General features: G+C 36.0%; 2 protein-coding genes across 3 annotated transcripts; one reads left to right on the plus strand and one right to left on the minus strand.

Annotated features, from left to right (window-relative positions):
- Positions 1-1,702: 1,702 nt before the first annotated feature.
- Positions 1,703-9,210, minus strand: LOC149720084 (uncharacterized). Of its 2 annotated transcripts, none has more exons than XM_089865037.1 (7): positions 9,123-9,210; positions 3,728-4,039; positions 2,744-3,598; positions 2,611-2,674; positions 2,368-2,542; positions 2,182-2,298; positions 1,703-1,898 (listed from the first exon to the last, which is right to left on the minus strand). In XM_089865037.1, exons 2-7 carry the CDS (start codon positions 4,037-4,039, stop codon positions 1,862-1,864), a joined length of 1,560 nt encoding a protein of 519 aa, XP_089721163.1. In that variant the 5' UTR covers positions 9,123-9,210; the 3' UTR covers positions 1,703-1,861. The 2 variants fall into 2 exon arrangements, with proteins under 2 accessions (XP_089721163.1, XP_089721164.1); XM_089865038.1 differs by lacking the exon at positions 9,123-9,210 and adding an exon at positions 4,357-4,410.
- Positions 9,211-17,366: 8,156 nt separating this feature from the next.
- Positions 17,367-25,234, plus strand: LOC149720085 (uncharacterized). Its single transcript, XM_089864074.1, has 21 exons — positions 17,367-17,452; positions 17,512-17,622; positions 17,682-17,794; positions 17,859-17,964; positions 18,027-18,136; positions 18,202-18,358; positions 18,421-18,476; positions 18,537-18,673; positions 18,740-18,846; positions 18,911-18,955; positions 19,280-19,478; positions 19,541-19,605; positions 19,665-19,812; positions 19,876-19,993; positions 20,062-20,162; positions 20,256-20,327; positions 20,394-20,500; positions 20,558-20,630; positions 24,659-24,760; positions 24,863-25,033; positions 25,097-25,234. Exons 2-21 carry the CDS (start codon positions 17,516-17,518, stop codon positions 25,232-25,234), a joined length of 2,232 nt encoding a protein of 743 aa, XP_089720200.1. The 5' UTR covers positions 17,367-17,452; positions 17,512-17,515.
- Positions 25,235-25,497: the final 263 nt, after the last annotated feature.

The raw sequence follows: 25,497 nt of genomic DNA on the forward strand, positions 1-25,497 counted from the left end.
AACTTTCAAAGCATCCGTATCGAAATGAGTTATATTAATTTGGCGAAAATGCAGAATAGTATGAAAACCACTTTTAGGAGTAAATCTACTGTACCTCCGAGCGAGAGGAGAGTCGCTGGAGTAATTTAGTTTTTTCGCTCGTGTTTTTGCAAACGCCTGTAGAGGGGGTTAGTGATCGGAGCGGCGCCGAAAACTAATACTTTTAAAATTAATTAAAAATAGTTAAGTTATTAAAACTATCAATATCTATATATTTTTAAAAACGTAATTTTAGGTTCTATCTGATTTAAAAAAATTAAAGCTTTTCATTAGTAGTCAAAAGATTGATTCTATCTCTTTAAGCTATACTACATCTGTATATAGAATAATCCTTGCTTTGGTGATTACAAGAAGAAAGTTTAGGCCTAAATTCTGTCGGGTAGATCAAGTATTTTCCGTAATAGCCTTAGTGAACCAAAGAGAAAATAATTGAGACCTGAGGTGAAGTAAACTATAGGTTTTAATTTCGTGTCTGTAACGAAGAGACATTAACGGTTCAGAGTGAGCCGAAAGTTAAATACACGTTTAAATAATAAGGTTTAGATTTTATAATCGGAGAAATCATCATTATGGTAATTAGATCAGTGAAAGGGCTATTCGTAATCGCGGTGTAGCTTCGGAGTTTTCATTCTTGTTATGGTGCGCGTTGACTTTCATTGCGTGTAACCACAAGTCAGCTTTGGTGATATCAAAAACGGATTATGCTTCACACATAAAGTACCTAAGTCCCACCTTTCTATAGCTTTGGCCTTGGATTTCATGACATTCCCGAAGTAAAAACTAAGCAGACAAACAAAATAACCTTTAACCAATCATGAGCCCCCTAACCGTAGATAACCTCTTTAATGCCAGACCAATCGGCGACGGCTATTACTATTTTCTTGCATGGGACCTCGACTCGACCTCGCCGTCGACCTAACCGGGAAGCTCGGAAGTCAAATTTCTTTCCTAGCAGGTTAGAGAATATCGCCACACAGAAAAATCTTGCTTTCAAAATTACAGCAACCTACTGGCAGCACCTGATGCCAGCAGGTTGCTGTTAATTTAACTAAGTACACTGGCAGTTTTTTTCACTGCGTAGTAAATGTTTATTTAAGTGTTTAGTTAACTATCACTATTACAGTTATGCTAGCAGTAAAAATAATAGCACTTAAGGTTTAAAAAACCACAGAAGCCACTGTAAAAAAAAAACATTAATAGGCAATGTTATTAGTGTTGTTGTTGTGGTTTTGGCAGCAACCAAAACCGTAAATTTCAAAATTGCTTGCTGTTTTTAAAACACCACTTAAACTGTAAATTATATTATTGGTTGCTGTTAAAAAGATGGCGCTTAAACCATAAATTTTAATATTAATTGATGTACATAAGACATCAATTTTAACCGTATATTTTAACAAAGCTTACTGTTTTTGTTACAAATTGTTGGGTTTTCTGTAAGACAACCTCAACTCTTTATTTAACAAACGTTGCTGTTATCTTGAACGTTTTACCATGTTAATTTTATGAAGTTTGCTGTTTTGTTCACACCAAGCTCTTATAATATTTCTTTTCGTTGCAGTTTTTTATATTAGCTTGAACAATATATTTTACTACAATTGTAGTTTTTATTACCCCATACCCTTCCTTCATTTCCCTAAAGCTCGCTGTTTTCTTGGGAGTAACTTGTAAATTTGAAAATAGTAGGGCCTTTAATTTTCGAGATTTTACCATAATTTAAACAGTTGTTTTGTATAAGTCAGGAAGAAATTTGAAAAGCAATTGAATAACAAATGGTTTATTTTGAATTTTAAAAGTTATTAAACGTATTAAAAATCGGCGAGGGTTAGTCTTCCTCCAAATTATCAATTATGTTGATATCACTAAAATGATAAAATAAAAGTTAGATCAAGTAGGAAAACATTTTCCTAATTATTTCTCTTAAGTTGTGAGACGTCAAATAGGACATAATTCAAAATTATTTTATTTCAAATAAATAGTGTATTTCGAAAATGCATGGTGAAAATGTTTCTTCAGTTTTATATTATATAAACCCTTTCATAAATATTTAAAACTCTCTAAATTTGTAAAAAGCGATTAACAATTATAAAAAAACATTTTTGAATTAGTCGTAATTTGGCGCTCAGTTTTGGAAATACATATTACCTTTCGCTTGACCATTCATAGTTTCCTAGCTTGTTGATTAGAGCCAAAACCTTTTGGTTTATTGGTGGTGGTTTTTTTCTTGCCTGCGCCTCTTGTGGGTTAATTTTGGCCGCACAACTATTTTCAAAAACAAAAATATTTTTGTAAATAAGGGGTATTATTTTTCGGTAGAGTATAGGACATTACCGTTGAAAAAACTCCAAAAAGCAAGCGCAGTCAGGTGGATAGCTAACATTAACCATGTAATACGTCCCTAAGAGCGCTCCCAAAGCATCCATCAGATGTTCTCCTTTCACATGGTCATTCACAATATGGTTATCTAATGCAACCATGAAGTTGTCAGCCGTAAATATGTCTCTCCCTGTAAAAAAAACAATTAATATGTTGAACGAGGAAAAAACCATTAAAAAACATGGAGTTAAAACGAACCAGATATCACCAGACATGGATGGGCTTTAATTTTCTTTTGAATAGAATTCAGATCAGTTCCTGGCTATAAAATATGAAAACAATATACAGAAAAGTGTCTACAATCATTTCCGACAATAAGATAAAATAGTACCTCGTAGCAAGGAAAAAGGCATTGCTGGTCTTCTTTAAAATGTGTCAGAAGTAATTGGATGATGCAGGCTACAGAATTTTGACTATCGAATGAAAATTTGCTATCATATTTTTTCATGATTTCTCTGATTTCCTTGGTTTTTATTCGAGAAAAAAAACCCAATATCTTCTTTCCATTTTCCATGAAAAATTTCGCGAAGAGACTTCCTATATCTTTCTGGAGCAATAACTGGTTATGCAAGTAAATGCCATAGATTTCAAATAGAAAAGGCCAATTTTCATGAAGTTGTTTCCCATGGAGCTCGTTGTTTAAATCAGCCCTTTGTAAAACATAACTCTCATGAAGCTTCTTTTTCACTACTTCTGTGTCTGGATTGAGTTCGTGAGAAAGGGCCTTAAGGTCGGTTTGAGCCGCTAATGCACTCTCTTTTTCGCATAGTTCAACTTGAGGGTGAGAATTGATGCAGTCTGCTCTTTTAACATACTTGGATTTTTGCGATTTTCTAACATTTGGTATGTTGTTATCCTTATCCCTGGTCATATTTTCTATCCGGGTTTTTAATTGATAACCAAATCTTGAGTATCCACAACCTAAAATTGCTCCATCGTATTTGTCGCATATTGCTTCCGGGTATGCACAATATAACATCTTAGCAATTTCCATAAGCTGGCTTGTCAATGGTCTTGGGCAAACTTTTAAAATATCGTTCAAGAGATCCTGTACAGCATTTTTTCGGGTTTTTTTATTGAGATTTTTCCCACTTAATAACGCACATTTGACACTTTTGCGAAACATTTCTGGATCAATCTTATACATTTCGACCCAATTAGATTTTGGTGCTCTGGTTTGACAAACCTGAAAAAAAATCCATTTAATGAAGATTAAAAACAATAATGTTTAAATTTAATCTAAGAAATTTTCCACTTTTGAGAAAGTAAAAATTAAAAACACTTAGGGAAGTTAATTAGAAAAGGTTATTTTTACTTTTTTGGCTGAGCCACTGGCTTGATCGTCAGAAATCTTCGATATAGTTTCATCACTTGTCCCAGTGTCTTTTTCTACGTACTGCTGAATTTTTCTAATTTGAATAGGCTTCAAAATTGATTTGTCGATATCATCTTGGTTGATAAGGTGAAATTCTGACGGTTTTTCAACTCCTAGCGCTAATATACAATCGAGTACCTTGGCTAGACTAGTTTGATTTTTTGACAGTTGCGGCAATGCGAGTAACAAATGTTTTTCAATGAGAGTCTTAGTTTCCTCTTCACCCGTTTCCATAGCTTCATTACTGGCCATCTGTAAATAAATTTTTACTTCCTATACAAGTTTTAAAACTGTTAAATGTTCTAATTATCCTTTTTACATTGACTCTAATAGCAATTAAATAGTTTTCATTAAAAAAGACGTTAATTACACATTTAATGCATTTATTAAAATATTAAAACCGTTAAGAACGTTAGACGACTTGTTTTGCCATACTGCATTCAGAGGCATGCTTAAAATCTATGTTATTTTCATTTAAATTGTTTCCTTATACACAAGTACCTAACCCTAATGATATTATTATTAAATATTATTGTAATTCCACAATACTTCATAAATGTCTGTCTTACATTTTACAACGAGACATCTCTAAGACTGTGATGTACTCGGTGCTTTAATGAGACGTGTACTTTCCCATTAAATCGGTACCCTCGTAAAGGGTAGTAGTCATTGGCATCTTTAATCGGTATTATGGTCGATTCATTCAGTTCAGACAATTCATAAACGAAGAGAGTGAGATTTAACACTGACGAAAATTTCCGCATTAGGAAAAATATCTCATTGTTCTTTACTATTAAAGTCTCAAGTTTCCCGAAATCAATGCCATCTTCGGTACTGCGAATGACAATGAAATGGCCTACTTCGTACTCTGTCCCCAAATAAGAGAGCTTGGGGATAGATATACTGTTTATTTCATTTAGATGAAACCTTCCCGCTGCTTCTTTAACACACTCATCGTCAAAATATTTTCTTGAAAATTTTGTACCCCCGTGAAAATTAAAATCCAAATTTGGGCCAAAATATGATCCGCTTGATAAATAGGCTTGGAGTTTTTGGTGCTTGACTGCGAGAGATTTCGTTGGATTTACAAAATTCTTTGTTTGCCTAGCGAATTTTTTAAAAAAACCGTTTTTGCTTTCGAATCTTAGAGTGAAAACCCTTATTAACGGACCAAATTGCAATATTAACTCTGGATAATGTGCAAAGACGTAATGATGTTTAGGTTTAAGTCTATAGTTAGGAAAATACTCTAATAAATCTGATTTGTATTGGTCTAGCAGCCCAATTAGAATAGATACATCGTCTTTCGATATTTTTGGGCCACAAATGAATTCGACAATTAACTTCAATTGTAAATAAAGAGACCACACTGGATCGGATGCATCTTTAACGTAATCCCGCAAAATCATGGAAAGCATCCTAAGCATGCACCAATTTTGAGATGCATTTCCTGTTAGCTTTGTTGATGTATCTATTTGGGGGCACGGCTTGCTATTAGCGTCACTTCCAAGGTATTTAAAGTGGGTAATTAGAAAATTTAGGTGTGGTAATGTAATCCATTTTTTAACTTTAATCAAGTTATTTAGAAAAAGACGTAGATCGTAAGCCACGATTCCCTCAAAGAGGTCATGGGCTAAACAGGGTGGTAATCCGGGATTACAAACGTGAAAGACTTTCAAAATATGAAATGGGGAATTGAATTTAATTCCTCTTACAGAGTCATTCTCACCCGTGTTTAACTCTAGTACAGCAGATTGGTAATTTTCAACAGATCTTTTTGGGGCTTCAACATCATTTTCAATATCTACATGGTCAATTTCACAAAAACGACAGATTTTCCCATTGGCAAACGCGAGTTGGAAACCCCCTACTTCGTGAGAACCAAGATTATCCCCTACTAGGCAGAAAAGCTTGACATTTGCAAGTTTTCCGTTAGACAACTCTATTCCATTTGTTTCGAGATCTTTAAGATCATCCACCAGCTTACTAAAGAATTTCGTCACACCCTTTTTTTTCATGTCCGATTCCTTGCAAAGAGATATTAATTGAATATGGTCGATATTGGACCTCTTTTCTGGGGGAAGATTTAAGACCGTATAATACACCCCAATTAGTTTATTTTTGGTTTTTGCTGAGCCAAGTGGATTAACTATCTGAAACCCATCTTGAAACACTATTAAGTAGATTGTATTTAATTCCGAAGACCCAAAAATATCGCTATAAACTTTACCATCTGTTACGTCTTTTAGAACATAATTGGAGCCCTTTTCGTAAGTGGGCTTTGGAAATTGAAGAGTTTTTGCTACTTCGGGGTTAGATATGAATGTTTTAAGCGAAGATTTAATAGGGACATAGTGGTAAAATAGTTTTTTCCCTTCGTGGTACCCAAGTGAAACGCTAACTGGAGATACAAAGTTCAGATGTGATTCGTTAAATGCGTCACGGCGATATGCAGTTTTAAAATTGTAGTCATTTGTTGTTTTTAGTAAATCGCTTTCTTTTACTGCTCTCAAAATTTCCGAAACAACGTTTTCGTCAAGTGCCATATCATTAAGTTTAACTCTTAATTTTTTTTCATTGTAATCATTTTCAATATCTCTTAAAAATTGAAACTCTTCGATTATGGTCTGTATGGTTGATACCGGAATTAGCCTTTTCGTTTCAAGTTTTAAATAAAAAAGCCCTAAATTTCTAGCAAAGTGGGTTTCAGGATCAGTACAGTCGGTTTCTTCATTATAATTTATTTTTGAAACATTATTATCACTGTTGTCGAAATTAAACTCAGTGGAGTTTTGGGCAATTTTTTCCGGGGAAGATAAAGATCTTTTTGTGAGATCACGCTTTTCGGGGGGTTCTATTTCCCCTTTGTGATATCGTGATATATGTGCCGTAAAGGAAGATATTATTGTGAAGTATTTTAGTTCTTTGCATTTGTAAGGACAGGCCACGCCAATGCCTTGCATTATGTGAGATTTTAGATTCCTCATTAGACCCTTAAAATTCATAAAACCTTCACTGCAATCCCCAACATAACACTGGATAGAATGCGCTAAATTTGTGCCAGGTATATTTCTTGTGTCGTTTTCAACGTGTGGTCTTTTTCTATGCTGTCTTTGACAATGGCTTTTTAGAGAGTTATAATTTGAAAATGTTTGCTCGCATGAATCAAAGCCGCAAGGATATTGAACATTGGGCACATTCTGGTGGAGTTTGTAATGTTTCATGTAATTTTCGATTGTCTCGAAAGATGAAAAGCAAACAGCGCAGTTTCTCGTGGGCTTCATTTTTTCAGAAACCTTTTAAAACTGGGCGGTGGGAGGGGTGGAAGTCTATAGAAAATAAGAGATGTAAAATTTCTATCTAAATATTTTGCTATGGTTGAAGTATACTACTTATAGATTTATCAGTTATAAATATGATACTTTAAAATCCGAGGGGCCAGTCACTTAGAGTAATCGGTGTACACACTGTACCTGTGACTGGTGATTACGCGTAATCTTTAAAATCCCTGCATTTCACAGTGCTAAAATTATTACGAGTAATCCGAAATTGGTGTACAGGGAATCCGAGAGTGATTAGCCCCTCGACGAAATCTAATGTGAAAGAAATAGGTACGTTGCACTAGTTGTAAATTCCCATATAGGCATGGAGAAGAAGCGCGAGGGGCTAATCACTCTCAAATTACCTGTACACCGATTACGGATTACGCGTAATTATTTTAGCACTGTTAAGGGCGGGACGTTTAAAGATTACGAGTAATCGATTTAGTACAGTCAAAGGTACATGCTTTTACACCGATTACGCTGAGTGACTGGCCCCTCGGAGAAGCGTCAAACAACAAGATTCAGTCGAAGCTTTCACAAAGCGAAAAAGCTAGAATAGATAGTTTTCACACATGGAGGATTCATACCATTTACACCAGGAAGCCGGGCTATCTGGAGGACAAAAGCAGACGGGTTTTTGTCCGCCAGATAGCCCGGCCTCCTGGTGTAAATGGTATGAATCCTCCATGTGTGAAAACTATCTATAATTAATCTATTTGGTAATGATTTCGATGGATGGAGAACTTGGTTCTACACTATACTAGGATCCGTCCTTGAAAGGGTAAAAAATATGATGTAAAAATCCCAACTTATTTTTGCCCGAGAGAAAGGCTCGCCTTTTCAGGTAGAGGCAGCGTGAATAGGTGGGTTTCCAAATTCTTCAATCTTCAGTGAAGTATTGAGATAGGCTAAAAGGGGTTAAGAAGACGGGTTTAATGCTAAAACATCTCGCGAGTTGGTCCCAAGGAGCGGTTCTATGGAAATTTTACATTGCTATTGTACAGCCACCTGCAGGGAAATTTTGGCGATCTATTTGTCTTCTTTGCACCTGCGAGTTCAGCTCTTACGTAGTGAATATGGAAACCCACATATAGCGCCAAAGAATATAAATATAAAGAATTCGTGACGTCACTTTGGGCATGGTGAATTATCCTCCAGGTGTCGAGAGGAACATAATAATTTCGTACCCCCGTTTTCTACCCCTTCCCGCTAGATTAGAGTTATGTTAGCATAGGCGACCTCTTCCTCTCCCTGCTTTTGTAGGAACAGAGAGGAGAGAAAGAGGGAGAGAGAATCAGTATAGGCAGCCGTGATCCATGCGTGGTGAAAACGAGGGTAAATTTAGGGAACACCGCGGTGCCTATGCGCTGCTTTCTTGCCCACAGTTGAGGTAGGGGATGACAGAGATAAGACGAGGAGGTCAATGCCCCATGCGAAAAGGACTAAAACTAAACGACGAAATGTACCGAAAATTGTTTTTACTACCCCCCCCTATTTTCCCGTTTTTCAGCGGATTTTATAAAGCTCTGGTAGGAATTCCATTCCATAACTTTGTTTTCTGTGAAGATAGCTATTTTGGGTGAATGAATGGAACTGGTTCTCCCGAGGGGCCAGTCACTCAGCGTAATTCGTAATTGGTGTACAAAGAATCTGAGAGTGATTAGACCTTCGGGTTCTCCCTCCATCTATGTATTCAAATTAATATTAAGGATTTTTAACTTTTTTCTCAATAATTATAATTCCCTTACTTTTACTACTTTCCGTTTTTTATGAATTTACTAGAGCAGCTATGAATATTTGCATTTTTTTCGGGAAAAATAAGTTTAGGGAACATACATAACGAGCTAGAGTTAAGCCTAAAGTTTCTATTAATTTTCGTTTCCCTGTTCAAACAACGTACGCAGTACAAAAGTGAACCTTTATGGACCATTTACCTAAAGCGTTTAACCATGAGAGCCTAAATGTTGAAAGAATCATGCACTCTTACAAATGATTACAAAAATCAAACTTACACTTAATGTTTCACCTCCAAATGTGCAGACGTTCCACACTTCCTATTTCAATGTCAAAACTTCACAAGTCCAATTAAATCGAGCGTAATCGGTAATCACGATTTAAAAAACCGAAAAATTGCGGCCTCCCGATAACCGCGATTGCAAAAAAAAAAGTAAACTGATCGAATTCGAGTGACCGTACTGACGAGTGACGAAGGAACTCAATAGAGGTTAGGCCCCAGGTAGAAGTTTTGAAGCAGGAACGTTTAGGGGGCGCGGGAGAGAGGGAGAGGCTGCCTAATGCAAACAAAGAAGTTAAAAGCAAGCAATGGAAACTTTCCATTCCTTACATTTAAATTCTTTGGCGCTATTCACGCTGCCTCTCCCTGACGAAAGCGAAACTCTCTATTTCAAAAATATGTTGGGAATTTTTGCAAATTCAGTAAATTTGATAATAAAACGACTATGAATCTACTTAAAACATTACGATAGACTTACCACTTTAGTTCAGTTAGTAACGTTCAACAGTTGTAATGCTGGAACCTCAATTTATAGTGATTAGTGACGTCTTACATAATAACCGTTCTCGAACTCATCAGTTTCTACATGCATTTCGAATGAGCAGTTAAACATCTAAAATATTAAATCTTGTTTTATATCAGCGTAAAAGACAATAATTTGTAAACTATCGTTACCATCCTTAGTTTAAAATATTTAATATATACATATAGTTTTACCGTAACTTTATTATTATTATGATAACGTTGATATTCGATACTAAATAGTATCGTACTTAGTATTGAAGCACAACAAATCTTTTTAGTACTAAGATCCGAGGGGATATCCACTCTCATATTCCCTGTACACAGCCCTTCTTCCTCCATGCTGTACACCGATTACGGATTACGCGTAATCATTTTAGAACTCTCAAAGGCAGGGCCTTTAAAGTTTACGCGTAATCAATTTAGTACAATCAAGGGTACAAGCGTGTACAACAATTACGCTGAGTGACTGGCCCCTCGCTAAGATCTTTAAAAATACGAAAATTTAAAGCTCGTTTTCTCTAAAGTAAATTTAAACAAAGGTAACGAAACAATATATTATAGGGATAAAAGACGGCAACCTTATCCCCCGTTAAAGCAAAGCTAACAGAACCAAACCTAAACTATATAGCGTAACAAAATCTAACACACCATGAGTACTATGTGGGTCAGGTTGCCTTCTCATCCCCTAATATATGTACCTAATACACCAATATAAAAAGGATGATCTCACATATCTTTTGTCATCAAAGTTTTTAGTTTCGTCAATTCTTAAATCTTCCAAGAATGTAGTGTAAGTACTATCTTTAATTTTATCCCCTTTTTTGTCCAAGCGCAGTAGTAAAACATAACCGCCCAAATTCATAATTTAAAAGTAGATGAAACGGTAAACATACCTAACAAATACGGGCACACGTTATATAATACGACCTGAAAAAACTTGTTCATTAGGTCACGTTACTCGAAAGGGAATTTGACAAGGGGCTAATCACTCTCAAATTACACCGATTACGGATTTTTGACAGTGCAAGCCAACGCGGTAACAACTCTATTGCGTCAGGTTGCACTTGGAAACAATAGGCGATTTTAAAAATGACGTTTCATAGATGCGCGCGCAGAAATTAGGGAGGGAAAAATGCCTTCCATCTCTGCTTTTTCCCCCGGCTACATATTTTGTATAGGGGACTTTTTGAAAAAGCCTATTAAGGGAAAGAGTTTTATTCTGAAATGAATAAAATAACTGCTAAATGTTTTCTTGTGCGACTGTATTGTCACGTTGACGGTATGGTTAGATGTTTATTTCACAGCTAATGCTGTTTAGAAATAAAACATCTATGTGTGGTTCATTTTACATTTTCCTGCTGTTAAACACCACAAAATGTATATTACTGTTTTTTTACGGTAGTAAATTAAAATAACGGCAAATTACGCTGTATTTTTACAGCATGGGCTGTAAACTAATAAAAAACAGCAAACTATTGTAAATTCTACAGTGTTGAGCTGTTTATCATAATTACGGCAACTTTCTGTATAAAAAATTGTGAACGTACGGTTAGATTTACAGTTAGTTTTGAGTGTGCGTGTAGCCTAAGGTGTAGCGCCCCCAGGCACATGTTACGTCTGCTTTACTGTATATTCGCTATGCTTGGAATACTGCTTTAATAATTCGTAAATTTTATTATTCCCGGTGCCACAGTCCGGGATCGAACCCGGGATCCTCTTGCTGCGAGGTGAAAGCGCTAACCGCTACGCCACCCCACCTTGGAATACTGCTTAAATAATTCGTAAATTTTTACTTCAAAAAAGAGAAGTAATTCTATATCTAGGTTAATAAGTTTGTAGTAGTAGTCCTCTTTACTCGGAGAGGTAATATTTTGGATTTTCCAACTTGTATATACTTGTGCACAAAAGATTCTATATGCTTGTGCACAAAAGATTCTATATGCTTGTGCACAAAAGATTCTATATGCTTGTGCACAAAAGATTCTATATGCTTGTGCACAAAAGATTCTATATGCTTGTGCACAAAATATTCTATATGCTTGTGCACAAAAGATTCTATATGCTTGTGCACAAAAGATTCTATATGCTTGTGCACAAAAGATTCTATATGCTTGTGCACAAAAGATTCTATATGCTTGTGCACAAAAGATTCTATATGCTTGTGCACAAAAGATTCTATATGCTTGTGCACAAAAGATTCTATATGCTTGTGCACAAAAGATTCTATATGCTTGTGCACAAAAGATTCTATATGCTTGTGCACAAACGTCATAGACTTGTGCACAAAAAGATTCCATAGACCTGCGCACTAAAAAATTCCATAGACCTGCGCCTGTCAGAGACTGGTGCAAAAAAGATTATATATACTTGTGCACAAAAATATTATATTTATATTCTTGTGCAGAAACAGATTTAAGAAACTTTTGCAAAAATTATTCTTTGTGCTTGTGCAACACGCGTCATACACTTGTGCACAAACAGATGTCCTAAACTTTGACTCAAAAATATTTTATACTTGTGAAAAAGAAATTCTACATGCTTTCAGATGTCATGGACTGATGCTGATATACTTGTGCACCAAAATATTCTATATACTTGCGCACATAAATACTCTATGTGCTTCTGCACAAACAGATGTCATAGATTTCAGCACATAAAGATTCTATATACTTCCGCACAAAAATATTCTCTATACTAATGCACAAACAGATGTCACATTCTTGTGCACAAACATGTCATAGACTTGTGCACTAATATATCATAGACTTGTGTACAAAGCAAATGTCATAGACTTCCGCAAAAAAATATGTCATAGACTTCCGCACAAAAATATGTCATAGACTTCCGCACAAAAATATGCCTTAGACTTGTGCACAATCATATGTCATAGACTTGTGCACAAACAGATGTCATAGACTTGTGCACTAATATATATCATAGACTTGTGTACAAAACAGGTGTCATAGACTTCCGCAAAAAGTATTCTATATACTCCTGCAAAAACAGATGTCACATCCGTGTGCACAAAACAGATGCCATAGTCTTCCGCACAAAAATATGCCACAGACTTGTTTACAAACATACGTAATAAACTTGTGCCCAAAAGATTCAATATGCTTGTGCACAAACAGACGCTTTAGACTCGTATACAGACAGATGTCAGATACTTGCGCACAAAAATATTCCATAGACTTGTGCACAAACTGATGTTATAGACTTGTGCACAAACTGATGTTATAGACTTGTGCAAAAACAGATATCATAGACTTGTACAAAAAATATTCCATAGACTTGTGCAAAAGGACATTCCATAGATTTGTGCACAAACAGACGACATAGACTTCCGCAAAAAAACATGTCATAGACCTGTGCACAAACAGGCGCCAGATACTTGCGCACAAAAATATTCCATAGACGTTTTCACGAACAGATGTCATAGACTTTTTCACGAACAGATATCATAGACTTGTGCACAAAAAGGTTCCATAGACTTGTGCTAAACAGATTTCATAGACGTGTGCAAAATGAGGTATAATTGGCATGAGCACATACAGATTCCATAGACTTGTGCACAATCAGATGTCATGGACTGTACTCAAAAATATTCCGTATACCTGTGCGCACAAAATGGTGCATAGTCCTGTGCACAAAAGGTTTCATAGTCCTGTGCACAAAAAGATTCCATAGACCTGTGCACGTAAAAATTTCAAATACTATTTTAATTAATATTAAGACTGAAGTAACAGATATTAATAAAAACTGTCTTTGTAGACAGAGATAGGAAAAAGTAAGAGATAAGTGTAGAAAATTAATTGCCTGAAGTAACAGATATTCAAATAATAAGAATTTTTTCAAATAATTGATGTTTTATAATCATGTGTTCAAAAGTGAAAATGGAATATCTGTACTTCAGGCAATTAATTTTCTACACTTATCTCTTACTTTTTCCCGTCTTTGTCTACAAAGACAGTTTTTATTAATAAAGACTGTTTTAGTAAAGTCTGTAACTTCAGTCTTAATATTAATTAAAATTGTTTAGAAACTAGAATTTTAAACCATAGGAGAGAAAAGCAGGTGCTCCTTTTAAGTCTTAGGGTGATGCGCTCCTATTTGTTAACGCGTTTGAACTATCTATCTATTATATAAGTGTCAATCCTGAATACTTGACTTGAAAGTCAACGCCCAGTCCAACTAAAATGCCTTTCCCTTCGTTTCCACATGCAATCAAAGAGGAATCGATAGCTGTACCAAAGAAACATTCCGTAGACCTATGCTTAAAAATGATTCCGTAGACTTGTGCACAAACAGATACCATAGACTTGTGGACAGATTCCATAGGTTTGTGCTCAAAGAGAAGTCTATGACTTGTGCCCAATCAGAAATCATGGACTTGTGCCCAGACTGAAATCACACACTTGTGTCCAAACAGAAGTCATAGACTTGTGCTCAAACAGGAGACATAAACTTGTGCTCCAACAGATGTCATAGGCTTGTCCACAAACAGATGTCATAGACTTGTGCACAAAAGGATGTCATAGACTTTTTCACAAAAACATGTCATAGACTTGTGCAAAAACGGATTTCAATGACATTGGTAATCTTGTTTAATTATCTTTAATCGGTAATCTTGTTTTATTACCTTTAATTTGTAATATAGTTTAATTAGCTTCAATCTGTTCTAGCTACAAAATTTGTTGGACGCTCAAAAGTTAAAATGACCTTTTAGCTAGCTAAAACTTTGACCAGCTAAGCTAAAGTCACTATATCCACAGTAAAACGACGAAAGTTCAAGAGTGGCCTTCTACATTACCAAAAATAAATAGGGGAAAGTGTCGGACTCTCTCCTTCGTCTGTGACATGCATTTGGAGGGTGAATGCATACTCGCGAAATCTGTTTCATCCCCCTCGCCTATTCACCATGTACCTAAGATGATTTGTGATATTGCGCGTTAAGAAATAGTGCGGTTTTATTTTACATTATAGCTGCTTTTGACTGAGGCTACCCGTGGCCACTGCAGTTCATCGCCACAATTAAATTTGATGATGTACATGATTGTATTAATTTAGTTTGCTAATATTGATGTTATTTACTAATATTAAAACGTTTTAGCTTATAATGACAACCCTGGGCCTAAGTTTAAACGAAATTCTAAAGGATTTTAACGATGAGTTTTTTGAATTAAATGATGATTTCAGGAACATCCGCGGCATTTTCAATTTAATTTCGGCGTGCTAACTTTTTAAACAAACTTTAACCTCGTTCAAACGCGAAAATAACACTAAAGAAAATAGAACAGAGCGCGGAGCTCCGAGGTTGTGACTCTTCCTTGAGATACGCCTATGCCAAATTCTCCCGTTTGGTGGCGTACGAGCGTTATTTTCGGGAAGAATGACATCGCCAACTAGAAATTTGATTGGCTGATACCCTTTTAAACACCTCTCTCGCGCTTGAGCGTCTCGAAATGCATGTCAAGCTAAGGCAAAGGCAGGAAAATATGGCAGTCCGACACTTTCCCCTATTTACTTTTGACATTACTTTACCCATGCTAAAAAGTCGTAAGTTCCAGAGGTTTTAGGGGTAAACGACTCAAGTCAGGGCATGTAATTAAAGCTATGGAAAATAATACTTAAACTTAATTTTTCTTAATGAGAAAAAAAACATGTGCAATTCCAAATATGGGGCTTTCATTTAAGAAATTTTTCAAATCTATTAACCGTATTGTTATTTTTGAAAGGATATTTACTGGTAGTTACAAAATGGGCAAGTTTCGAAAATTTCCCATATTATTTCTAAGGACATTTTCCAGTTGTTCGTCAAAATCTCCGATTAATTTTATGGAAATGAAAACCACCCTCAGCAACTTTGTTTTTTATAAAATAAATTATTGGATAGGCCTCTAAATTTTACCCACATATTAAGGACCCGGATTTTAGTTCAGTGAAATATTTTCGAAACAGTAAACATAATACGAAAAATGTTACATGTAATCAAAAATTATCCTTGTATATTAGAGCGTCATCAGGCCTTATCTTCTTAGTAATAGACAGTAGTATACCGCCCGTGCAATATTATTTTCAAATAAAACAGATAATTTTTTTTATCTAAGCTCGATTCAATAACAAGTAGATTTGAGAGAAAAAGGGATTTTTGCGTGACCTTGCTTCGGTACAAGGAAAAACTGCAATCACTCTCTTTTGGTCGTCCATTTGAGATATGATTTATCTGGCTAAAAGGCTGGTTTTCACTGGACCAAAAAGCAGGAAAAACCGCGTGGGGCACCGTTTTTTCAAAGGTAACTTGCCGCAAATTTTCGCGTTTTCTAGGCGGCAAGTACGGAATTAGTTTTCTATTTTGCCGCAAATTTTAACGGAAAAGAAATCGTTGTCCAATAGAAATCAACGAATGCGTGCCGTCATAGGCTTGGTTTTGGTCAGCTCGATAGACTTTTTAGGCCATTTATTTTCTTGGAGGCGTTTCTGTTGTCGAGTTAAATTTCTAAAAATGTATAATTTACGATTTGTTAAAGACGTTTGGCTTAATCGTTATTAATATGATAAAAATGAACGTTTTTACAAAGACAATCAAGTCTAAGAAAATCGATAGGTTTCTTTTGGTGCATTTTCAACATGACTGGTAAGCCTTGGTCTGCACGAGCTCGCGCTCTTTCATATTACGAGTTTCAGTAAGAATAGTTTGGCACCCTTTTTTTGCAAGGATTATCCACAAAATGAAGCGGAATTTTTTTTAAGGGTTCCGTGAAATTTGTCTGGCGAAAACCAGGCTTTATCCAAGTTGTCTCTTATTTTAGGCGGTTGAATTAAAGATATAGTTAAGAATTCTCAGATAAAATCCAATGTCGCTATAATACATATACAAAATTATCTTTAAACTTTAAAAATATCTCGATACATTACCTATTAATATTCGGCAGTCCTCGTTGACTAGGTAAATTAAAGCCGCTTAATGTTATACCTTAAAACGAGGAAATTGTGCGTGAAATTTGTTTAGTTCAAAATGTTAGTTTTAAAACCTTTCAGTATAATTTATAAACTAATCTACGCTGCTTATATCATTAATGTACGGATATTTAATTTAGTCATATTGAAACGAGGTATATTTAACTGGCTTCTTAATGACATGGTTTTTTGGTTATCATTATTTGGAATTTTTAAAAATTTTAGGTTTTCTCCAAATATTATGGGAATTAATCTTGCTTCTAACTCGAAACATTAACCCACGTCTTCGCGAATACCCAACTACAGACTCGGGCGATTTAGAAGATAACGCTATCAAAATCCCAACTTCACAAAGAGATTTGGAATATAGACGTTCAATAAAGCAAGATGTACTATATTTCCAATCAATTGATCTTTTCCTTTCCTAAACCTCTAAAGTCTAACTTTTATTTAGGAATCGGACACAATTTTAATTTATGGGTGTCACGGTCAAAAACAGCGTTTATTGGTTCGCGTCAACGTATGCGGACAAGTGTCACTGACCACATTATTCATGCGACTTGAAAACGGTAAAAGTTACAACTTGCCCAAGATTCAAATGACCAATTTACCAAGAACAACAATGGACTGCTTTGTCGGTAATGGATTGAGAATCAGATGTGTCATGCCTATGAGAAAGTGGAGGGTTTCCTATACCGGCCTATTAGAGTAACCATATTAAGCCTTATTTCCAGTTTTAGAAACGCTAAGCCTAACGTAGCCTCATTTGGGCTATTTTCGTCTATGATTCAGAGAAACGTCGAAAAATGGTGAAAGGAAATTGGTTCACGTTAAACTCGGTTTATAGTAAGTTTTTGCGCTATTTCTTCGCATAAATTTGTGCTTAAAGGTTAACTTTAATACAGCTGGATGTGTTCTTCGCCTATCCATGATCTTCAATGTGATATTTCAAACGCGGAATTGGCTGAATTTTTCGGATGTCAAAGACGACTTCAACCATGGCGACCCAAAGTTCAGTACGTTTGTCTCCATTGAGTGAATTATTGAAGAATCTTATGGTTTTTTCCATATTTAGTTTCATACAAAACTTAGACAGTTACGTCCAAGCCGGAAATCTTATTGGATCAGTGTCTATTGAAGGTCACGAAGAAAGGGTCACTTTGTGGGGTGCCAGGAAACGAAGTGTTGGTAAGTATAATTAAAATTCAGTTAAGACTACAGCACTTAACGTAATTGGAGTTGCAATATACAGAAAGAGACATTGAGACACCAGACAGCCATACAGAGGTTATCGTCTACACCAAAGATGGGCAAATGTTCCATTTTTGGTCTTTCCAATTATTTCCATATCCTAACAAGTACCGTCCTATTAGTTTTTTCTCAAATAAAAGCTAATGCCAATAGATAAGCGTATTTTTAGACTGAAATACGGGTTTGTTGTGCTGAGAAATTCAATGACGTACAAACTGAAGGAAATACAAATGTTATATAATAAAGAAGATCGCGTTAAAGAAGCGGTTCTATCGACAGGTCAGCATAAGCTAAAAGATACTTAAGAATTAAGCCTAGTTTAAAAGCTAGTTATCTCCACACAGGTCGATACGATTTTCGTATAAACTTTGGTAAGCAAATGGACGAAGTTAATTGGCCAGTTTCGGATTTACAAAACACAAAGCGCAAAGTAAATGTGACCTTCACCGCGGTTGTTCTGCAGGATGACATTGGAGAGGCCGTGATACTTCAAAATAACCGGTACATCCGCGCGTCCACTTATTAATCAAGTACCCAATTGTAATGATCATCATTTTATACAGAAGAAACGCTGAAAGTTCCTCATTATCGCCTCCTAGTTGTTCGCTTATGCCTCTAAGTACTTAGGTAATTAACTCTTCAATAATTTATAGAATCTAATCTCAACATTGGTCTTCAGGTAGCGAATACCCGGTGAATAAACCAGGTAATGAAGTAGTTGCCTTAGCGGATTTGGAAAGTCACTATCCAAGCGTGACTGGTGGTAAAGGGTCTTCATTGGCCAGTCTATTTAGTCTTAGCAAACAAATTGAACCGGTAATATTGGGTATAGTTTAATTTTGAATATATTAAATAACTATAATTAACCCTTTTTTAAACCAGAGCTATAATGTTCCCAACGCCATTGTGGTTTCTACTTTAGCTTACGATATATTTTCAAAAGAAAATAAAATTCAAGATTTAGTTAAAACTTTAGAAAAAGTAGTTTGGTATGTTTTATTTTTTAATTAATCTTTTGAGTTTTTAATTAATAAAGTTGAACGCATTAATTAGGAGCCCAGAAAGTAATAATGAGGACATAGAAGACATCTGCGAAAAGTACGAAAGTGTCATTACTTGAATTAGTTAAACCGTAAGATATGTTCCACAAATATGACACAACCTATGCTTCGTAATGCTAGAAACTTACTGATAGCTAGTTCAAGAACGACACGCGAATTGACTTCACTCGGTCTTGCAGTCCATATTCCTATTTAGTATGTACTAAGCCCTAGAAAGTGCCTTACCACGCGTTGCTTTAATAAAATCTATGACGTTTCACCTGCGTCGCTTCATGTCAAGCTCTCAGCAACCAGTAACAAACTTATGGAATATGTCTTATTTATGGTTAAAGTACTTGCACGATTAATCATCTACTTGCAGAATCTCTTCAACCATTGGTTTTCTTGTTTTACCACAATCGATTTTTACGCAAATCGAGAAGAAACTGACCAAAATTTGTGGTGACAATTACCGTGGTAAGCGGTTCGCCGTTAGGTCATCAGCTTCTGGGGAAGATTCGGAAGAAATGTCCGCCGCTGGTCAAATGAAAACTTTCTTGGGTCTTATTGGATTAAAACGAGTAGGTTAATTAATCCTAAAACTAATTAGGCTTAGAAATTATTCTCAATTTAACTTTGATAGATCGCGGCAGCCGTGGTGCAATGTTGGGCCTCGCAGTTTTCGTTTACCGCGGTTCAATACAAAAAGTGTGTGGAGCTGTATATGGTACTTTTTTAATTTTTGATAAACCAAATTTGATATTTAGACAAAATGGTCAAGAATTAAACACGCCGATGGCAGTTGTGATACAAGAAATGGTTGCCGCTGACTCGGCCGGTGTCCTCTTTACCCGGGATCCTGTTACTGGTAACGCTGATAGAGTAACCATAACTTGCAATTACGGAATCGGAGAGGTAAGTAATTACTCCATGCAGTTGTAGATGCGCGGGAAACTCAACGAATGAATGCGCTTGCAGTCTGTCGTATCAGCATCGGCGGATCCGGACACGATTGTTTTTCATAGGGACCATGAGAATAACTTGGAGTTGAAGTCGGTAATCATTGGCGGAAAGAATTCCATGACTGTTATGTCAGGTTAGTGATTTAGCTTAAGAAATTTTTGATAGAAGTACGCAGTAAGTAGCAAGTGTTTTCTTCTAAAGACGAAAAAGGGGTCCGGGACAGTTTTGTCGATGAAGAACGCAAGAAAAAGTGTAGTATCTCAGTAAAAAACGCAAATATTTTAGCCGATATTGCCGTCAAGGTATTTACCCCAAGTTTGAAATGATTATTTAGTTAAGAAGTTAATAAAGAAATTAAACTTGCTTGAACCGTTTTAATTAATATTGTTTGATAGATTGAAGAGGCTTACGGATGTGCAGTTGACTTGGAGTGGGCCATCAAGAACGGACAAATAAACATCTTACAGGTTAAACTTAAATCAAAGCCTATATTTAGATAAGTAAATATTAACGACTCTAAACGTTCGATATAGGTACGACCAATTACAACTTTGGACAGAGAATCGGAACTTGAACTTATGCATGAAATTGATTGGTCAATGCGTAGTGAGGAAGAATATTTGACCACAGTCAATACTGGGTAAATTTTACATTTAAAAACTTTAAGCTAAATAAATTGTAATCGACATTTTTCTAGAGAGGTTATGGCTCACGGAACTTCGTATTTTTACGCCACCGCTTTCATTACTCTTACGATGCACGTGTTTAGGGTAAATATTTACATGTTAAAGGGAATACAACCAAAATGAAATATTTTCCACCTACTTTCCTTTGGAAATTTAGAACCACATATTACTCAGTGTGGTTATGTAAAAACCAACGGAGTTATGTGCTGATACCTAGCTAGTTAGTTGTGACACACGCGAAAAGGCAGTGCAGTGCACGCGATTTCATGGATAAAGCAATCGTAAAGGGGACTGGTAAAAGTTAAAGCTTTAATAGTTCAAAAATCGTTGCACAAGGACGGTTTTCAAATTCAGTATGAAGCTCCGGTTCTGAAAGGAAATGTGAAACGTTACGTATCTTATATTAGTTTTTAGATGTGTACAATAATTTTTAACACGTCCTGCAAATGAAGAATTTGTCATTGTTTGATAGTCCCGTTGAGTATATATCGTCTCTGACTTGCACAAGTTTTACGAGATCAAAACCAGTTGTCGTGTATAGACAAGATTTTAGCTGTTAAACTGTCAGCTTCAAAAGAGGAAGGGTGCAGAGCTTCAAACTATTATGGCTATCAATTGTGTTTTGTGTGTATGTTTGTTTGCTTCTGGTGTACACGAAAAACAAGAGTGGATAGAAATAGATTAAGGCAAATTACCCAATCACCTTGGGGCTCGTAATGTGTAAGAAATAATAATATACTTTCGAAAGAAAGTAAATTAGCGCTATGGTAAGATTTTACAGCAGTTTTTCTGACTTCGGATAGACAAGTTTGTCGGGACCCTTTTTAAGAAAAGATCCGCTTCCTGCTCTTGGAAGTATTGTGATAGAAAAAACATTGGCATCGTCAAAGAATTCACCCGGTTATATTAAGGAAACCCTCAAATTTTGATTTAAGTTGATGGACAGCTGTATCGAAGCCGATTTGTTGACTGTGTTTATAATCGAAATATTTTCTCAAAACTCCTGTTTTTGGGGTTAGCGCGGGGGTGGGAAATATTCATTTTCAGGCTGAAAGGACACTATTTATAAAGACCGGGTTACTGTTATTTATTTATATCATGAATCTATATAACTATGAATGTACAGCTGCGTTACGCCGTCTAACCTCTTGATAAGATTTGGGCGGGGCTTAGAGAAAGGAGACATCAGTCACGTGTCTGCTAGTGTTAGGAGCGGGAGAAGGGAGGGGGAATCCGGGGGTATGTAAATTATAAACGTCACTTCCTCTTGTTTTGTGATTGGCTACGCAAAACGCGTCAAAGCTAGGAAGGTAACACCCAAACCAAATCGACATGATAGAAGGGGCATATGATAGAGCTGTATATTCATAGTTATAGCAGGAATACGTCGATTTCTTCTGCTCGGAATCTTTAACAGGCTATGTTCTGTGTTTTTCAGTTTGAATTAAAGGGGAGAAGGTGTGGAAATCGTTACCATTTGAACTTACAAACCACGCGATATTGACATAGCTAGCGACATGCGCCGCCATTCCCGCGACTTATGCGCGCAAACCATAATGTAAACGAATGCTCTTTGTGTGTGCTGAACGAGTAGACCTAGGGTATATATATTTTTTTTAATTAATTTATTGAGTTAAAGTTACGGTTCGCCTAACTTTCTTGTTTGAGCAACTTTTCTACTATTATCAGAAGCCGATTAGACTTTACACATGTAGTACGTAACATGTGCCTGGGCGAGCTACACGATATTTTCTAAGCTCCTAGGAAAGAACCTCACCACACACGCGGGGCAAAATAATTCGGTAATGCTGCTCCTTCCGCCGTATCTACCTCAAGAACCGATTTACCAGGTACATAAATCCCAGAACTACTATCAAGACCGTGTAGGGTCTCTAATAAAATATTCTTTAGTTAAAACTATTCACAATACCTAAAATTATTTGGGAGTAACTTAGGCACGAAGAACTTATCAACTTTTGCTTGGACTATTAAAAACGCAGTGTATCTGTTTTTTCTTTTCTTCACGAGGACGCTATTTATGCCTTCTTATACTAAATCCCTTCTTGCCAAGAGTCAGACTCTGTCAAGACTAGTCCAATCAGAAAAAATAGATTTATTTTAGTCCCTAAATGACAGATGGTGCTACAGGCACCGTTGTTAGTGGCGTGATTCTATCCCTTAGTTAGAGACGAGATCCAGTCAACTGGTTTATTTGTTGGTTGGGTCTCAACTGTACTACATTAGCACATGCGAAACAAACACGCCCACCCCAACGCCAACCACACCTAGCTAATAAGAAAATTTTATTTACGTGACTTCTGCAGTTTAAGAAAAGAGAAAAAAATGTATGCCAAACTAGAAATGGCACCTTATAGTATCGTTGTCACGCTTTGTTCCCATTGAACCGAATTCCCATTCGACAGAAGGGGTTTTTTTGGGGTCCCATTCGACCGAACGTAGCCAAAGGTGCGATTTTATTATAGTCCCATTGGACCGAAATTCTATTGAACTGGAAGAAGACATACTGTGTGGTTTTGCATTAAATATTTTTCTAATTTCACAACTTATTATTGTTAAAATAAATGTGAGTTGAAAATGTATTACTGCACTTATTTTAACTACGTTTCAATTACGGCGAACCTCACCTACCCTAGCCTAACCTAACCTAACCTAACCTAACCAAACGTAACCTAACCTAACCAAACGTAACCTAACCTAACCTAACCTAACCTAACCCAACCCAACCTTGTTTGGAGGTAAAAAAAGACTATTTATATGAGTATTAAAAGCCCGCCTCTTACCACGAACAATTTTATTAGCAATAATAGAAATATTTTGGAAAAGATGTCAGATAATTAATTGGAGAAGGTGGCAGCTAATTAATAGGAGAATATTTTGGAAAAGGTGGCAGCTAATTAATAGGAAAATCTTTTGGAAAAGGTGGCAGCTAATTAATAGGAGAATATTTTAGAAAAGGTGGTAGCTAATTAAAAGGAGAATATTTTGGAAAACGTGACAGCTAATTAGTAGGAGAATATTTTGGAAAAGGTGGCAGCTAATTAATAGGAGAATGTTTTGGAAAAGGTGGTAGCTAATTAGTAGGAGAATGTTTTGGAAAAGGTTGCAGCTAATTAATAGGAGAATATTTTGAAAAAGGTGGCAGCTAATTAATAGGAAAATCTTTTGGAAAAGGTGGCAGCTAATTAATAGGAGAATGTTTTGGAAAAGGTGGTAGCTAATTAAAGGGAGAGTATTTTGAAAAAGGTGGTAGCTAATTAAAAGGAGCATATTTTGGAAAAGGAGTCAACGAATTATTGGAACCAAACCAAACCAAACCAAACCTAACCTAACCTAACCTAACCTAACCTAACCTAACCTAACCTAGCCTCACCTAGCCTCACCTAACCTAACCTAACCTAACCTAGCCTAGCCTAACCTAACCTAACCTAGCCTAACCTAACCTAACCTAGCCTAACCTAACCTAACCTAACCTAGCCTCACCTAACCTAACCTAACCTAACCTAACCTAACCTAACCCACCCGAAACCAAAATATTAAAATTTTAATTTAAAATTTTAAGACATTGATGGAACTACCATTAAGACTGTACTTCATTTTAAGCACAATTTGTTAATTAATTCTATATATCTCTTGCCTTGAAAGGAATGAAAGTGAGCGTTTTAATTAGTATCACGAAACATTTACTTTTAATATTATTAACATACCTTTCGGAGATTCGAACCAACAACCTATTGCTTCGCAGTCCAACATCGTATCCACTACACCACCGAATCGCTGACGGCTACAGTGTTTCAAGTTATATTCATGTATTTTTTACGGGCATATTCGGACGATTGGGATTTCGGTCCATCGGGAATATAGCCATTGGGCTGGAAATCTAAAATCATTGCGGGATATTCGGTCGAATGGGATTTCGGTCCATTGGGAATTCGGTTGAAAGGAACGATACCGTTGTCACTGCATCCCGCGAGTATTGAATTGAACAGGCATTTCGCAAGTTTATGTGGCACTCTTCGTTACCTTATAGTATATAGTACATTGGAAACCACACGGAGTATTGCGAAATTATTTTTGCCCTTGTATTCTTTCAGCGTTACTATAAAAGCATAAGCAACTGGATATTTTACGGCGAAGTATTTGGTCCTATCATTTTTCCTATCATGTCTTTACGAACATTTCTCAATATGCCAATGGTAAATAAATCTTAATCTTAAAAGTACAGTAGCGACTCAGAGCTAGCCGCATTTTGCTTAGATCACCCAATTACTCCTAATTCTACTTTACTACAAATGTAGTTTACGTTGCGATTTCACCAAAATGGCGTCAAATCTTTAGCGACGGAAGCCTCGATGATATCGGGCTTTGGTAAAATCTTCAACGACAAAGATATGTTGGACCAAGCGGACAAACGCAATAAATATTATCCCCCATTCTCTAATTTAAAAATGATATTATTTAACATTCAGGTATATTCTTATAATTCAGAATGAAACCGAAAGTAAAACTAAAACTTCGTTGAATCTTTGTAGAATTTGATATTTTGCAAATCGCGGTTGCATAAATGCAGAAAAACATTGTATAGCAAGAAGTACCAATTGGATAAGTGTAAAAATGCTCATGAAATGTTTATCAAAACAATGGAGGAATTTTATGGATTTAAAGAGTGATAATTAACCATTTAAAAATTAATTTTATAATTCATATTCAATGGGTTTCATTATTTTTTAAGCCCGCTGTACGTCATATCGACGCGTCGTTACTTTCGGGTTTGGTCAACACCGTGGTTATGACGGTCTTGATGTCTTCTATGGGAGCAAGTATAGGCTAAATTTAAAAAAAAAGACAAAAGTTGATATATATATAATGAAATTTTATTTCACATCTTAGAATGGAGCAACTTTATATAGAATGATTTTGCCACGATACTTTC

Source organism: Phalangium opilio, unplaced genomic scaffold (assembly GCF_054372755.1).
Source record: "Phalangium opilio isolate 3A_F unplaced genomic scaffold, DU_Popi_V2 ptg000002l_1, whole genome shotgun sequence".
Taxonomy (NCBI): Eukaryota; Metazoa; Arthropoda; class Arachnida; order Opiliones; family Phalangiidae; genus Phalangium; species Phalangium opilio.

Excerpts from the sequence above, each read along its gene's own strand:
- LOC149720084 (XM_089865037.1), bottom strand. The coding sequence starts at position 4,039 with ATGGCCAGTAATGAAGCTATGGAAACGGGTGAAGAGGAAACTAAGACT. Across the intron at positions 3,599-3,727 it reads CCAGTGGCTCAGCCAAAAAA|GTTTGTCAAACCAGAGCACC; the intron begins GTAAAAATAACC and ends ATTTTTTTTCAG. Across the intron at positions 2,299-2,367 it reads TTTTTGGAGTTTTTTCAACG|TTGTGCGGCCAAAATTAACC; the intron begins GTAATGTCCTAT and ends TTTTGAAAATAG.
- LOC149720085 (XM_089864074.1), top strand. The coding sequence starts at position 17,516 with ATGTGTTCTTCGCCTATCCATGATCTTCAATGTGATATTTCAAACGCG. Across the intron at positions 18,359-18,420 it reads GTGATACTTCAAAATAACCG|AAGAAACGCTGAAAGTTCCT; the intron begins GTACATCCGCGC and ends CATTTTATACAG. Across the intron at positions 18,674-18,739 it reads TTAGCAAACAAATTGAACCG|AGCTATAATGTTCCCAACGC; the intron begins GTAATATTGGGT and ends TTTTTAAACCAG.